We start from the raw sequence: 17,502 nt of genomic DNA, 5'->3' as shown, positions 1-17,502 counted from the left end.
GTGATGAGTCGGATGAAATGTGGATGGGGGTTTCAGACCTGTAGCTATAGGGGCCAGGTCGAGATTAATGGCGTAGAGTTCATTGTATGTAGTGGGCAAAGTGCTATTTGTGGAGGTTAGGTTAAAGTGTCGTTTTAGGGTTAATTTTCTAATATAATTATTTAGATCAAGAAAAAGGTCGAAATCTCTGGACCTGGCTGTGGGACAAAAAGATAATCCCTTTTTGAGGACACTCTCTTCGATATCGGTCAGGGCATGTGAAGAAAGGTTGAAGATTCGGACTGTATTTAGTTACTTTAAATCAGTTGATAGCAACAGCTATTTGGATTACAGTAGTTCCCACTTTCACAAATGGTTAAATAATATTCCGTATGGTCAATACAAGCGGATAAGGAGAAATTGTACACAAATGTCAGATTACACCTTGCAAAGTAAAATCCTAACCAAGAGATTTAAATCTAAAGGCTACCCAACATCCTTAATTTCAAACAGTTGCCAGAAAGCAAGAGCTCTAGACCAACAGACCTGTCTACTATCCTCAGAAACAAAAAATGCTTCCCGAGAAAATATTGGTTTTACCTGCAACTTCATCACTACCTTCACAAGTGACCATAAAAACATCAATAAGATCCTAAAAAAACATTGGAATATCCTCAAACTAGACCCGTACCTAAAGGATATCATTACACCCAACCCACATGTTATCTACCTGAAAAACAAATCCCTTAAAAATATCTTAGCCCCCAGTTGCCTAAAGAATCTGAAAATTGCAACTTCTATACTCCCTTCTATGCCCCCGGTAACAGGTAGCTACCGTTGTAACACCGCAAGATGCAAATGCTGCCATTCTATCAACCACGCTAAAAAAACATTTAAATCTAATGTAACCCAGGAGATATTTAACATAAAAACTTTCATGAATTGTAGTACGTCATTCATTATCTACCTGTTGGAATGTTCCTGTTCCCTCCAATACATAGGACGCACCATTCAAGCCCTGCGCTGCCGACTAAATAAACATAGATCAAATGTAACAAATGGATACAGTCTCCACAGTGTGTCAAGGCACGCTGCGGTGGTGCATGACTGCCGTTTTTCAGACTTTCGGATTACCCCAATAGAACACATCACAGAAGATACCAACCAAAGATACACGAGTTTACGTCGCCGGGAAAACTATTGGATATTCCGCTTACAAACTTTACAACCATCAGGTCTCAATGAGTATATCGAACATGTAACTTAAGTTGGAGTAGCACTACATTGTTTCTCTGAGCCAATGTCATCATAACTATATATTCAACTACATATTCTCCTGTCTCAATAGTCGTTATTACCCTGATTTACAATCTGATTGGTTATTCCCAGTACATCACTCACCTTAACTCTACGTATCACACCTAATCCACTCCTTATTGGTCGCTATCCCCCAGGTGACCTTTGTTTATATCCCCGTCAAGAGCATACGCCGTACTGCCAGCTGATTGGCTATTGAGTTTCAGCCACACACCCTTTTTTTTGCCTCATTGGCTACATACGCATCATAGTTCCTCTTTGAAATTTAGATTTGCCTTTTAAACATGCCACGCGATCTCATGCCTTTTCTTAACTAAACTTAGTTTTCATTCATTTATATAAACCTTATTCTGACATCACCTGATACCCTATCGGTTTGATGCACTCTAAGCCTCCCTATGGGATACGCTGTCCTGCGCCCCAAGCCTCTTTTTGGGTCCTTTTTCCAACATGACTGACGTCATTTACAGCCCAATAAGTATAAATTAATACATATGTGCATTTAAATTATGTTGTAATCTCATCAGTATTAATCTGTATAATCTACATATTCATAATTTCTTTGTATCTTAATGTGTTACACGCTTTATAATGGTAATGTCCCCCGATTCAGTTCCGGGATGAACACACGCCCCCTGACCTTGAACATCGGTTTGGCGCTTCTTTCACTGCTTATTTAAAGGTTCATGTTTGTCATCTTCTATACATCTGCAATCTGAAGAAGGGATATGCTAATCCCGAAACGCGTTATTGCTCGCATGCATTTGGAAAATAGTTTTATTTATTAATTTTAAATAAACCACTTTTAACCTCCATCACTATTTCAACTGAACCTTTGTGGACCAAGCAGCGCCGGACCTAAGGGCCTCCTTTTCTCTCCACAATCCATTAACCTAGTAGCCATGTTTTTTCAATCAAATTAAAAACATAAAAGGTTGAGAATTTTAACAGCAAGTAAATAGCAAAGTGTCTTATAATTACATAAGGAATAGTATATTAAAAGTTTAGTTTGGTGACAGGTACTCTTTAAAGTGGATATGTGGTCAGTATAAAAAAGAACAAAAAACATAATTTTTTCTATTTGATGCCCTGATACCAAAGCTGTTTTCATTTTGCTATGTCAGATCTCCCCCTCGGCCAGCTATTTGATAGACTATTTGCACTTTGCCTTGAGTAATCATGCCACTTGGACTTTTATTTTAAAAAATGATGTAAATGCTAAGCTCAGGGGGGCATGAAGAAGGTTTAGGGGATGTGAATATGAGGATAAGGGTGTGTTAACCAGGTTTGGGCTGAGGGAGTGTGAAAAAGGATTTTACCCGCTGAACCTAGCATTCACACCCCTTTATTAAATGAGGTTCACCTGAATATTTAGGAAAATATAGTCAACCATACAGTAAAATCCCTATATCTCAAGAACAGGGAATTGGAGGGTGTAGCAAATTAGTAAAAAAACCAAACTTAAAATTATGGAAACAAAGGCAACAAAATTAAAGCGCAATTGTCACAAATTTGTACCCCAATAAACTAATCACAGGGTAACAAAAGTTCTTTAGAATTACTCTCCAGGTATACCTTTTACTGCTTTCTAGCAGCTTTTATCAGGCTAAAAAATGCTTTATAAGACAGCGAGCAACAGTCGGATAGGCGTGGCTATGGCCACGCCTATCTCCTGTATGTCATCGTTAGGACCGCTGTGTGATTGGTAGCAGTATATAGGCCCCTTTATTATCCTTACTTTGCATAGTAAGCGGCAGAGCATTACACTGCGCAATGGGTCCGGGAGAGAGCACTTGCTATGAAAACTAGCCGCCCGCAGCGGCGGTGATTTGAAGAAAACTTTCCTGGTGCTGCAGGCCGCAAGCGCGCTCTCCTGATGGCCCCAGTATGCTGTGATTACATCACCGTATGTATACTGGGGCCATAAGGAGAGCGCGAGTTTTCTTCAAATCACCGGCGCTGCGGGCGGCTAGTTTTCATAACCAGTGCTCGCTCCCGGCCCCCGTGCACAGCGTAATGCTCTGCCGCTTGCTATGCAGACTAACCCGCTGTGACGGCACTGTAACCTAAAAGGAGAACGGGCACTTGTTTTTTTGCCGACATTTGTATGTTCGCCGCCACAGATAAGGATAATGAAGGGGCCTATGTGCTGGGACCAATCACACAGCAGTCCTAGCGATGCCGATGACATACAGGAGATAGGCGTGGCTATAGCCCGCGGCCGGCACGACTGTTGCTGGCTGTCTTCTACAGCATTTTTTAGCTTGTTAGAAAGCAGTAAAAGGTATACCTTGAGAGTAATTCTAAAGAACTTTGTTACCCTACGATTAGTTTATGGGGGTACAAATTCGTCACAGTTGCGCGTTAAATAAAAACACTTTTTTTTTTTTTATACTGACACAAGTCCTTTTTAGGTACTTAAGTCTTCTATGAAGTTAAAGGGGTACAAAGGATACAGGATAAGATGTCTGAATGCAGGGGTCTATGTGCCGCACCCGGCATTCTAAACAGTAAGTGTAGAATGCTGGGTTTCCGAGACCAGAGATGTGACATCACGCCACGCCCCCTCCATTCATGTCTATGTGGGTGTGGCGTCAGACATGAATGAAGGAGGCATGGCTTGACATCACCAAAGGGGCGTTGGTGTCTAATCTCTGGCCGCAGAAACCCAGCTGAAACCCTTACTGTTTATAATGCCAGGTGCGGCACCGAGATTGCGGGGGGGGGGGGTCTGGGGGCCATCGGCGGGACCCCAACGACCAGACATCTTATCCCCTATTCTTTGGGGTTGTCTGGTGAAAATTTTTATTTAGCCCAAAAATGTGCCCAAAAAGTGGCCATTCTCCGCTGATGGTCTGTTCTCTGGAGTTGTAGACGTGGCGTCACGGTGTCTCTCCGCCAATCATTGGTCCCGCAACTCCTATACATTTAATATGATATGATTCTTTTCAGCCTTATTTGTTGGTGTCAATTCACACGGCAGCCAGTAAAGCCCCCAAAGGATTTACTGCCTTTATTTTACTGATACACGACAATGCAGATTTGCCCTTCCTAAAAATCCTAAACAACTCCTGTTGGAACTATAAAAGTGGCTTTATTTTTCGTCATGAAGCTTTTACAAGAAACCAACTTGACATTGATGTAAAAATAAGTCTTTTCAGGCTGATTCGGTCAAAATTCTGATCTATAGTGCTGTTTATCTATAGTAATCCCATCTCCGCTTTACATGGCTCCCGACCCCCTCCGCTGGAACTGGTAAGTAAGCAATTTTCGTAACATTCACTGGGGGGAGATTTATCAAAACTTGTCCAGAGGAAAAGTTGCTGAGTTGCCCATAGCAACCAATCAGATCACTTCTTTCATTTTTGAAAAGGCCTCTGAAAAATTAAAGAAGCGATCTGATTGGTTGCTATGGGCAACTCAGCAACTTTTCCTCTGGACAGGTTTTGATAAATCTCCCCCATTGACTTTAACGGGAGTTGAGCAAACTGCGCAGTATATGTAGCTAGCCAGTAAGCTACCTCTAGGTGGCACTAAAGCAATGGTTCTCAATCAGCGTGCCTCCAGCTAATGCAAAACTACAACTTCCAGCATGCCCGGACAGCCGAAGGCTGTCCGGGCATGCTGGTAGTTGTAGTTTTGCAACAGCTGGAGACACCTTGGTTAGAAAACACTGCACTAGAGAGACAGGAGAGATATTTTTCCATGGAGTATTATCTGTTATAACTCCATACACAGCTGGATCTCCCTAGTAAGAACCAGTAATCCACAGAATGCAAACAATAAGGCTAGGTTCAGACTACGGAATTTCCGTCTGCAATTCCGCTTTGAAATTGCAGGCGGAAATTCCGCTTGCTAAAATGTATAGTGTAGTGAATGGGTTTCCATTCGCAAATTCACACTTTGAATTTGTGAAGGGGAATTTGTGAACGGAAAATCCGCTTGGAAATTTCCGCCTGAAGAAAGGCGTTGCTCTTACTTCAGGTGGAAATACTCGCGGAACACATTGCAGTCTATTGGAGACTGCAGTGTCCGTGTGGTCCTAGCGCCGACTGATTCAGTCGGCGCTGACTGCACTCTGAATCTCCGGGCGGAATTTTTCTGCCCGGAGATTCCGTAGTCTGAACCTAGCTTAAACGTCTCCATTAGTTGAAAGCAAGCAGTGATTATTAGAAACTAAATGCATTTGGAAACCTGTATAAACTTTTCAGTATGCAATGACTTAAAGGGGTACTCCACTAGAAAGCTCAGCTGCTATATGCTCCACAGGAAGTACTTTTCTTTTTATTTTTCCTTTCTGCCTGAGCACAGTGCTCTCTGCTGACACCTCTGTCCATTTTAGGAACTGTCTAGAGTAGGAGCAAATCACCATAGCAAACATATGCTGCTCTGGACAGTTCCTAAAATGGACAGAGGTGTCAGCAGAGAACACTGTGTTCAGACAGAAAGGAAATTCAAAAAGAAAAGAACTTCCTGTGGAGCATATAGCAGCTGATAAATACTGGAAAAATTGAGATTTTTAAATAGACGTAATTTACAAATCTGTTTAACTTTCTGGCATCAGTTGATTAAAAAAAATATATGTTTTCATGCGGAGTACCCCTTTAAGCTTTTGTTTTCATAGGACTGTACAGGCCCAGGTGATGCCCAGAACTAAACATATCCTTCTTATATGGGATAATATGGGTGCACCTGAAAATCTGTTTTCTATAGAGCCCCATTGTCTCATATTGACATAAAGCACTCAGTGTGACTAATATGCATTAATATACAGTGGGGAAAAAAGTATTTAGTCAGTCACCAATTGTGCAAGTTCTCCCACTTAAAAAGAATAGAGAGGCCTGTAATTTTCATCATAGGTATACCTCAACTATGAGAGACAGAATGAGAAAATAAAATCCATAAAATCACATTGTCTGATTTTTTAAGAATTTATTTGTAAATTATGGTGGAAAAAAAGTACCGTTTTTATCGGCTATAACACACATTTTTTTGGCAAAAATTTTCAGCCTAAAGTCTACCTGCGTGTTATACGCCGATAAGCAGCTGCAGTTCAATGATTTAAAGCGGGCGCTTTAAATCAATGAACTGCAGCGGCTTTTGCAGGTGCAGAGACCGCCACCGGTGCGGGCTTCTCTGCCCCTGCCTGTCCTGGGGTCCCTGCTGCCGCCGCTTCTCTCCCCCTGTCTATCGGTGCCGCTGCCCCTTCTCTCCCCCTGTCTATCGGCGCCGATAGCCAGGGGGAGAGAAGCGGCGCCGGCAGACAGGGGGAGAGAAGGGGCAGAGGCACCCATTACCGGTGCCTCGTTGCCTCCCCATCCCCGGTTGTATAATTACCTGTTGCCGGGGTCGGGTCCGCGCTGCTTCAGGCCTCCGGTGTGCGTCCCCTGCGTCGTTGCTATGCGCTGCGAGGCGCAATGACGAGTGACGGGGGAGCAATGGGGCAGCGACACCGATAGACAGGGGGAGAGAAAGGGCAGCGGCACCGATAGCCAGGGGGAGAGAAAGGGCAGCGGCACCGATAGCCAGGGGGAGAGAAGTGGCAGCGGCGCCGATAGCCAGGGGGAGAGAAGGGCCGGCAGCAGGGCTCTAGACCCCAGGAAAGGCAGGGGGAGAGAAGCAGGCAGCGACGGCCTCTCTCCCCCTGCCTTTCCTGGGGGCTTCTGCGGGGTAAGAAACAGTGTATCGGGGTATACACACGCACACCCACGCACCCTCATTTTTACCCAAATATCCTTGGTAAAATGAAGGTGCGCGTTATAGGCCGGTGCGTGGTATACCCCGATAAATATGGTATTTGGTGAATAACAAAAGTTCATCTCAATACTTTGTTATATACCCTTTGGTGGCAATGACAGAGGTGAAACGTTTTCTGTAAGTCTTCCCAAGGTTTTCACACACTGTTGCTGGTATTTTGGCCCATTCCTCCATGTAGATCTCCTCTAGAGCAGTGATGTTTTGGGGCTGTCACTGGACAACACAGAGATCTGGAGACTGGCTAGGCCAGGACCTTGAAATGCTTCTTACGAAGCCATTCCTTCGTTGCCCGGGCGGTGTGTTTGAGATCATTGTCATGCTGAAAGACCCAGCCACGTTTCATCTTCAATGGGTGGATGATGGAAGGAGGTTTTCACTCACAATCTCACGATACATGGCCCCATTCATTCTTTCCTTTACACAGATCAGTCATCCTGGCACCTTTGATGAAAAACAGCTCCAAAGCATGATGTTTCCACCCCCATGCTTCACAGTAGGTATGGCGTTCTTTGGATGCAACTCAGCATTCTTTCTCCTCCAAACACTACGAGTTGAGTTTTTACCAAAAAGTTCTACTTTGGTTTCATCTGACTATATGACATTCTCCCAATCCTCTTGATTTCAGTCCCTGGCTGCAAAGTGTGTTACTGATGGTAGCCTTTGTTACCTTGGGCCAAGCTCTCTGCAGGTCATTCACTAGGTCTCCCGTGTGGTTCTGAGATTTTTCCTCACCGTTCTTGTGATCATTTGGACACCACGGGGTGAGATCTTGCGTGGAGCCCCAGATCGAGGGAGATTATCAGTGATCTTGTATGTCTTCCCATTTTCTAATAATTGCTCCCACAGTTGATTTCTTCACACCAAGCTGCTTGCCTATAGCAGATTCAGTCTTCCCAGCTTAGTGCAGGTCTACAATTTTGTTTCTGGTGTCCTTCGACAGCTCTTTGGTCTTGGCCATAATAGAGTTTGGAGTGTGACTGTTTGAGGTTGTGGACAGGTGTCTTTTATACAGATAACAAGTTCAAACAGGAGCCATTAATACAGGTAACGAGTGAAGGACAGAGGAGACTCTTAAAGAAGAAGTTACAGGTCTGTGAGAGCCAGTTGCTTGTTTGTAGGTGACCAAATACTTATTCTCCACCAAAACTTGCTAATAAATTCTTTAAAAATCAGACAATGTGATTTTATGGATTTTTTTTCTCATTATGTCTCTCATAGTTGAGGTATACCTATGATGAAAATTACAGGCCTCTCTCATCTTTTTAAGTGGGAGAACTTGCACAATTGGTGGCTGACTAAATACTTTTTTGCCCCACTGTAGGAGGAGAAGGGCAGGGAAAGGGGGTACCAAAAAAATAAAAATAAAAAAAAATATAAAAATTTTTCACGACACTCTATATATTTATTTTGCAATATGGTCTTTATGGTCCCTGGGTGTCTTCTTGCTTTCACCTCCATTGTGCAGAAATTAGCAGCCGGGGATCCTGTTGCTTTATAAATAAATAATAGCGCCTCACTACTGGCATGTCCTCCGTGTGCCGACTGTTCGGTGGTAATAAAGAGAACTGTGGTGTAAGCGGTGCGGGGCGGGCGTCCATTACCATATGAAAGGGGACGAGGCCCTTAAGACTCCCATATTGTATAACTGGAGGTCAATGTTGAGATTTAGAGGTCACTGCTTCACACTTCCTTTCCTATAGAGAAATTACCATATGTCATGCCCAAGCAGCTCCGGCAGAATGACAATGCCAGGCGTTTTTCCTTGCACGAGTTAAACAATGTTTTTGTATGGGGGGGAGGCTTGTTTGCTTTTCATGCAGTTAAATTCTTTTGTCCTCACCGGGGCATCTGCATGAGGACGATCTGTTTCATAATTCAATGCAAATGTATCATGGTGTCAGTGAGGCACGTGTGAGGGGGCGAGGAGGGCGAGGTGGCGATGCGCCCCTCATCACGGCTTTAGTAGAACAAACAAGGGGCTTAATTCCGGGGACAGCTGACATTTGCATTCAGGCTCTCGACATAATAGGAATGTGCATTTTGAACATGTATGCCTTTCAAGCCGAATTACTGCAACAAGAACTAAGGGGGGGGGGGGGGGGGGTTTAAGGAGAAAGGGGGGGGGGGGGGGGGTTTCGGAGAAGCTACAGCCATTATCTCGGGTTACTATTTAAATAGCGTCCTGGGCTCTATCATTAGCAGGAACGCATTGTGCCCCGTGGATGGCCTGATTCCCTAACAGGCGGGAGAGGACATTAGATGCCAACAATAGGGCATCGGGAAGATGCTGGCATGTCTAATGGGGCTAAACTATTTCCTTTGTTGGGTTTGACTTTAATTATTTACTCTTTTTTTGGGATCAAGGAGACGGCAACCCCATAAAAAGACATACAAAAGGAAAAGAATATGATAACATATCACAAGTGCAGGGAACAATGACCCGTGTTGTTTGTTTATTTTCATTTTTGCATTTTATTTCAAGAGCCGTGAAACCCTGTCTTTCCCAAAAAAAAAAAAAAAATGATTAAAAAATAATAATAATATAGTTCTGATGTTTTATTTTTTTTTATCCCGTGCTGATATAGAATACCAGACAATGGATTAAAGCAGTGTTTCCCAACCAGGGTGCCTCCAGGTGTTGCAAAACTACAACTCCCAGCATGCCTGGACAGCCATAGGCTGTCCAGGCATGCTGGGAGTTGTAGTTTTGCAACATCTGGAGGCACCCTGGTTGGGTAACACTGGATTAAAGTTTCTGAAAACAGAAAATTCCAACCAAAACAATTACTAGCTGCTGTTATTTCACAGCAAACGATTGTTTTAAGAAAGCAAAACATGTGTGATAGACGTTGGGCGCACATTCGGATGGCTATCTCACCCGGCCTCACCCATGAATGTTCAGTTCACTGAGGTTTTGTGTGTTCTTAAAGTGGTTATCCAGGAAAAAAACTTCTATTAAAAAAAATCTTAATCCTTTCAGTACTTATAAGCTGCTGAAGTTGAGTTGTTCTTTTCGAAGTGCTCTCTGATTACACCTGTCTCGGGAACTGTCCAGAGTAGAAGCAAATCCCTACAGCAAACCTCTTCTACTCTGTGCAGAGATGTCAGCAGAGAGCACTGTTGCCAGACAGAAAAGAACAACTCAACTTCAGCAGCTGATAATTACTGGAAGGATTAAGATTTTTTTATAGAAGTAATTTACAAATCTGTTTAGCTTTCTTGAGCCAGTTGATAAAAAAAAGTTTTTTCCTGGTTTACCCCTTTAAGAAAAAAAAAAGAAAAAAGGGGGGGGGGGTACAATTGTCTCAAAAAGATCGGACAGTTCAAATGTAAACATGTTAGGTTTTATTTAAAAATGTGGTAAAGGTGGCCAAACCCTTAAATAATATAGTAATACTATTAAGTCATCTCGGTATTAAGTGGTTACCATGTGGCCGTATCATTTGGGTTTTGTATTTTAGTATAATTGGCAAGTTTGATAATTGTACAGTGGTTTTTTATTCAGTATGACGACAATATTGAATCACTATGTAGTGGTATGTGGTCACGATGTGGCAGTGTTATTTGGGCATGGTATTGCTTTATAATTGGTAATATTGATAATTGTACAGTGTTTTTTTATTCAGTTGGGTGACAATATTGAATCACTATGTAGTGGTATTATGTGGCAGTTTTATTTGGGCATGGTATTGCTATATAATTGGTAATATTGATAATTGTACAGTGGTTTTTTATTCAGTATGACGACAATATTGAATCACTATGTAGTGGTATTATGTGGTCACGATGTGGCAGTGTTATTTGGGCATGGTATTGCTTTATAATTGGTAATATTGATAATTGTACAGTGTTTTTTTATTCAGTTGGGTGACAATATTGAATCACTATGTAGTGGTATTATGTGGCAGTTTTATTTGGGCATGGTATTGCTATATAATTGGTAATATTGATAATTGTACAGTGGTTTTTTATTCAGTTGGGTGACAATATTGAATCACTATGTAGTGGTATTATGTGGTCATGATGTGGCAGTGTTATTTGGGCATGGTATTTCTATATAATTGGTAATATTGATAATTGTACAATTGTTTTTATGCAGTATGACGACAATATTGAATCACTATGTAGTGGTATTATGTGGTCATGATGTGGCAGTTTTATTTGGGCATGGTATTGCTATATAATTGGTAATATTGATAATTGTACAGTGGTTTTCATTCAGTATGATGACAATATTGAATCACTATGTAGTGGTATTATGTGGTCATGATGTGGCAGTGTTATTTGGGCATGATATTGATATATAATTGGTAATATTGATAATTGTACAGTTGTTTTCATTCAGGATGATGACAATATTGAATCACTATGTAGTGGTCACGATGTGGAAGTTATTTGAGCATGGTATTGCTATATAATTGGTAATATTGATAATTGTACAGTTGTTTTTATTCAGTATGATGACAATATTGAATCACTATGTAGTGGTATTATGTGGTCACGATGTGGCAGTGTTATTTGGGACTGGTATTGCAGTATAATTGGTAATATTGATATTTATATATAACAGATTTTATTCAGTAACAGTATGATGGTATTATTAAGTCACTATGGAATATAGGGTCACAGAGTGGCAGTACTATTTAGGCCCTGCCTGAATAGAAGTATCGTTGGTAATAATGGTCTTTGTATAGGGCATTTTGTTTAATAATATTAGAGGTAACATTCAGTATGGTGGTAACATCTGGCCCTGGCATAGCGGTATGAGTTAATTACTAAATACATATATAAATCATTTTCTGTGGATATTGGGGGAGTTACATATGCCTTGAGGCTTGTGTAAGATCTTCGCATCATCACCTGCAAGTGCTAAAGATCAGTGCTCACGCTTTCTGCACAGCAGCTTCTGAATGCATGTGACTGCTGGGAAACAACTTTTCATTTTTCCCAGTTACATTTATTTTTATTTATTTATTTTTATTAGACCTGGAAAACCCCTATAATGATCATGAGAACGGATGTTATATAATCCATATAAAAAGATTCACATGAACGTATCATGACTATTCTAAGACTTAGGGCTCTGCTTTTCGTCTTTATTTAGGGGACATGACTCCCCTAAAAACATAATAAAGGCTGCATTCACACTAAGTTTTTACATTACTGGTGCCGGATCTGGCTGGGGGAGGGGCCAACCGGGCTCTCCCGTACCCCAGCCGGACCAGCGCTGAAATCCATTTACTTTAATGAGCCGACCGCGTTCAAACGGTGACTCCATTTGGCTCATTTTTGACCCGTATCTGGTTTTGTGACCGGACCTAAAACCGTAGTATACTATGGTTTTAGGTCCGGTCAGGAAACCGCATACGGGTCAAAAATTAGCCGACCGGAGTCCCCATTTGACCCCGGTCGGCTCATTAAAGTAAATGGATTTCAACGCTGGTCCAGCTAGGGCACGGGAGAGCCTGGTTTGCCCCACCCCCCGCCGGATCCGGCACCCGTAACGTAAAAACGAAGTGTGAATGCAGCCAAAGCCTCATCACACAGGTCAATATAAAGCGTTACAAGGCGGACGCAGTGTACGGCGCTCGTGAAACTAGACTCCAGTCCGTCAGATTGTAACACTAAAGCCGGCTGGAGTACAGGTACAATCCTGATCAATCATTCATTATCTTCATGTAGAACATCCTCTGTAAAACACTGATGACAAAGCTAAATGTCACATCCTGAAAAATGTCCATGTTAAACATAAATCTACACGCGTAAGCAGATGAGTATATTAAGCCATGCAGTCATCTTCCCTTCCCTGAATGGCCTTTCCACACGCTGTGAAGAGTCTGCACGTACTTCACAATGGATCTGGTTAACTCAATAGTTAGAACAAAGAGGCTATGAGCAACACTGGTATTACTACCTTGGTGCTCCTGAAGAGGTGGTCAGCGGCTCCAGCCTTGGAGAAGGTGCGATGGGATTACATTGAACATGGAGTAAAAAGGACCATTTGTACAGTGCAAACGCCATTCTCACATACTCATTAGGCTGCTTTCACACTATAGAAATGTCTGTTTTAAAGGAAAACTGTCACATACGCTGATTAAAACGAGCCCTACCTTGGTCTGATCCGTGCCGCCGTTCGCCCGCACTTGTAGTTTTTATCTCTGGGTATATCCTGCTGTAAATGGCAAAGGCGGTGCTTCTGCGGGCTAATGGACACGGACGTCAGCGCCGCTCATGAATATTCATCCCTCCTGTTCTCCCTCTCTTCGCTGCTCCTAACCAGAGGGAGGGATGAATATTCATGATCGCCGCTGACGTCAGTGTCAGTTAGCCCGCATAAGCCCCGCCTTTGCCAGTTATAGCCGGATATACACGGAGATTAAAACTACAATTGCGGGCGAACGGCGGCGCGGATCAGATCAAGGTAGAGCTCGTTTTAATCAGCGTCTCCCGCACTATCCACCAGTACCTGTGGATAGTGCGAGAGAAAATATGTGACAGTTTTTCTTTAAAGATCTGTTACAATGACCCGTTAATAAAACCTTTAAAAACGGCCGTTACAAAATCCCCTTATAGTCTATGGGATTTTTACATTACCCGTTTTAACCCGTCATAGCCCGTTATTAATAACGGACGTTTTTTTGTGACGGGAGAAAGTAACAGAAGAAACAGCGCATGCACTACTTCTTCTGTTCTTTCTCCCGTCACAAAATAACGTCCTTTATTAATATCGGGCTATGACGGGTTAAAACGGATACTGTAAAAATACCATAGACTATAATGGGATTTTGTAACGGTCGTTTAATTTTTTTTTTCATAACGGAACATTATAACGGGTCTTTAAAACGGATTTATAGTGTGAAAGGGGCCTTAGTTACCCTGAGGTAATAGGGGGAGAGGGGTGCACTGGTCAGGATTCTCTTCCCTTGGCCAAAGTGGAGATCAGCTAAAAAAGAGTGTCTCTCACTTCTGGAGGACCCGTCCTGCTCTGCAATACAAAGACAACCCATTGATATGAATGAGCACCATGCAATGCTTTATTTCCCCTGTGGAGGTGCTGCAGGTAACTTAAACACTTACTGATGGGTTTCCCTACAAATCACAGCTGATCACTGACAATTGGGGACACTTTAAAGGCCCAGATTTATCAAAATGTGTGAGAGAAAAAGTGGAGAGACTTTCACATAACAACCAATCACAGCTCAGCTTTCACTTTACCAGAGCTTGTTAGCTGTGATTGGTTGTTATGGGAAAATCACTCAATTTTTTCTCTCACAAAGGAGCAGTGTTCCAAAGCTAACGCATGTCCCTCCCCCTGTGCATGGTGATGTCCAACTTTACTCTTTAGATCAGTGTTTCCCAACCAGGGTGCCTCCAGCTGTTGCAAAACTACAACTCCCAACATGCCCGGACAGCCTTCGGCTGTCCGGACATGCTGGGAATTGTAGTTTTGCAACAGCTGGAGGTGCCCTGGTTGGGAAACACTTCTTTAGATGAAGTGCTTCCACTCCTGTGCTGAGGCTCCTATGCTGCAGAACGGAGCTCCACTCTGCAGTATCATTTTCATCAGCGCCACCCGCACCACAAGCCTATATGAATATATTGAGAAAGAGAGAGAGAGACAGACAGACACCACAGGGGAGATAAGGTATTGCATAGTGCTCATTCATATCAACAGGTTGGTTGTTTGGGGACTGTGCAAAGAGGAGACCCCTTTAAAGTGGGTTTTCCATCTTAGACATTAAGGGCATAACTGAGTTGCGTAAACATGACAGTTCGTGGTGCTATGCTGTGAACGCAGCTCACATTTACTGCGTTACGAAAAAGGGATAAAACGGCCCACTAGGATATTTTCAAAATCTTGGCTACCTCCGGCCACCGCAACCAGGCCGGTAGGTTTGGGGGGGTTCCCACATTATACGGATAACCCCTCCCCCTCAGCCCAGACCTATATAAATTAGCTGGAAGCTGCATTAGGGCCCTATTCTTTTCTGGCAGCCTCCCAGTCTCTGGCTGGGAGCACATGGTCAGTGAGGTTTTTACATCTGTTCACACTGGTGCAGTGCTGTGTGGCCTCCATTGGATGCGGCCCAGGGACTGGTTTTAGTGGCATTGGGGCTGCTCTGCCAGTGGCTCTTTCCCGCCTTTGGGCACTAGTGTTGGGGAGGTGGTGATCGCCACTCACTGCTGTGCCATTTTATGCTAGGGACCCGCTACTTACAGGTGGCCGTGACGTGACTAGCGGGCTTGCACTTCATGATCATAAAGTACACTAGCGACTTGTTAGTTTAATAAATGTTGCTGAGAAGCATTAGATCAAGGTGCATGTTGTGGATGTGCGACCATGTCTGTTTTTTTTCTCTAGTTGAATTCACATTATAGGGATAGATGTGAGCCCTAAAGGTAAAGCTGTACTTGCTTCCAGTGAAGGAAAAAGTACTTAAAGGGGTAGTCCCCTGCCTCAGCGTTCGGAACATTTTGTTCCTAATGTTTGGAGCAGGCGGCAGGGGTCGTGACATCACAGTCACGCGCCCTCGTGATGTCACATCACACCATCTCAATGCAAGTCTATGGGAAGGGGTGTGGCAGCTGCCACACCCTCTCCCATAGACTTGCATTGAGGGGGTGTGGTGTAACATCAACAAGGGGCGTGGCCGTGAGGTCACGACTCCAGCCACCCGCACCCAGCCTTCCAAACAAACGCTGGCTGCTGCACAGAGATCGCAGGGTTCCCAGCTGTAGGACCCCTGCAATCTGACATCGTATCCCCTTTCCTTTGGATAGGGGATAAGATGTCTAGGGGCGGAGTACCCCTTTAAATGCATCCAGAGTCTAGAAACATTAACCAGAATCAGTTTGTTACAATGGATCAGTGTAGGTAAATGATCACTAACTTTAGTTTAAAGGGGTTATCCAGGAAAAAACTTTTTTTTATATATCAACTGGCTCCAGAAAGTTAAACAGATTTGTAAATTACTTCCATTAAAAAAATCTTAATCCTTTCAGTAGTTATGAGCTTCTGAAGTTAAGGTTGTTCTTTTCTGTCTAAGTTCTCTCTGATGACACGTGTCTCAGGAAACGCCCAGTTTAGAAGCAAATCTTCTAAACTGGGCGGTTCCCAAGACACGTGTCACCAGGGAGAACTTAGACAGAAAAGAACAACCTTAACTTCAGAAGCTCATAACCACTGAAAGGATTAAGATTTTTTTAATAGAAGTAATTTACAAATCTGTTTAAAGGGGTACTCCGCCCCTAGACATCTTATCCCCTATCCAAAGGATAGCCCTGGGATCCCCGCTGCGGCACCACGCTCTCATTACAGCACAGAGCGAGTTCGCTCTGTGCTTAATGACGGGCGAAACGGGGGACGGAGCAGCGTGATGTCATGGCTCCGCCCCTCGTGACATCAGGGCCCGTCCCCTTAATGCAAGTCTATGGGAGGGGGCATGACGACCGCCGTGCCCCCTCCCATAGACTTGTATTGAAAGGGGCGGGCCGTGATGTCACGAGGGGCGGAGCTGTGACGTAACGATGCTCCGGCCCCTGTACTGCCCGTCATTACGTGCAGAGCGAACTCGCTCTGTGCTATAATGATAGCGGGGTGCTGCAGCAGCGATCCCCGGGGTCCCCAGCAGCGGGACCGTGGCGATCTGACATCTTATCCCCTATCCTTTGGATAGGGGATAAGATGTCTAGGGGCAGAGTACCCCTTTAACTTTCCGGAGCCAGTTGATATATAAAAAAAAGTTTTTTCCTGGATAACCCCTTTAACTGCATACAACTGTGGCAACCGCTCAGTTGTGTACTGTGTTGACTATGACTTTCTCTGTAGGGCAGCGTTTTACCAGCAGGGTGCCTCCAGCTGGGAACACCCAGTAGTCAATTTCTTTATGCAGTTTCAGAAAATGTAGTAAAAGAGGACTGACAAAATTTTAGGAAAATATTGCAGTATTTTTTTGATGGGGATAAAAAGAATTTAGACATGTCAGAAGAACTGTCGGGTCCTCTAAAATATTGTAGTTTTCAGCTATTACTAAAAAAAAAAAAAAAATCTTTGGACAATCCCTGCTTAATTGATGTTATGAATTACGTACATCAGAAGAGTGACAACCTCCCACGTGTTAGACTCATATTCCAGACACTGTAATAAGACCCATCGATATCATCCCTCCAGTGAACGCTTTACTTTCTATAATCAATACTGCTTATCTGCTGTAGGGTGGACGCTGCTGCGTCTTAAAGCGCGGTGGTTACCTTGTTTTATCTGTCCCTGCATGAGGTTGCTGCCGGAGGTTTGTGGGGAAGCCTTTCCCTTCATTGATTCTGGAGACCCGGACTTGGGTGGCCTAAAAATGTTTTAAAATAAACAAAGCACATAAATAGAAACATAAAAGACCACCTGGAGAAAAACCACCAAGTCCATCTAGTCTTCCCTTATATTATTACCTCTTT

At 43.3% G+C, this 17,502-nt stretch overlaps 1 protein-coding gene across 2 annotated transcripts in view; it reads right to left on the bottom strand.

Annotated features, from left to right (window-relative positions):
* The window catches only part of WDR7 (WD repeat domain 7), a 479,768-nt gene that overhangs the window by 310,059 nt on the left and 152,207 nt on the right, over positions 1-17,502 (bottom strand). For both annotated transcript variants that reach the window (XM_056544810.1, XM_056544818.1), the window contains exon 16: positions 17,305-17,396. In XM_056544810.1, the coding sequence (XP_056400785.1) occupies positions 17,305-17,396 (92 nt within the window). The remainder of the gene's footprint in view (positions 1-17,304; positions 17,397-17,502) is intronic.

The sequence above is a fragment of the Hyla sarda genome, chromosome 1 (genome assembly GCF_029499605.1).
Source record: "Hyla sarda isolate aHylSar1 chromosome 1, aHylSar1.hap1, whole genome shotgun sequence".
Taxonomy (NCBI): domain Eukaryota; kingdom Metazoa; phylum Chordata; class Amphibia; order Anura; family Hylidae; genus Hyla; species Hyla sarda.
Note: the sequence above shows the minus strand (reverse complement) of the source record. Positions and strands in the feature narration are given on the sequence as shown.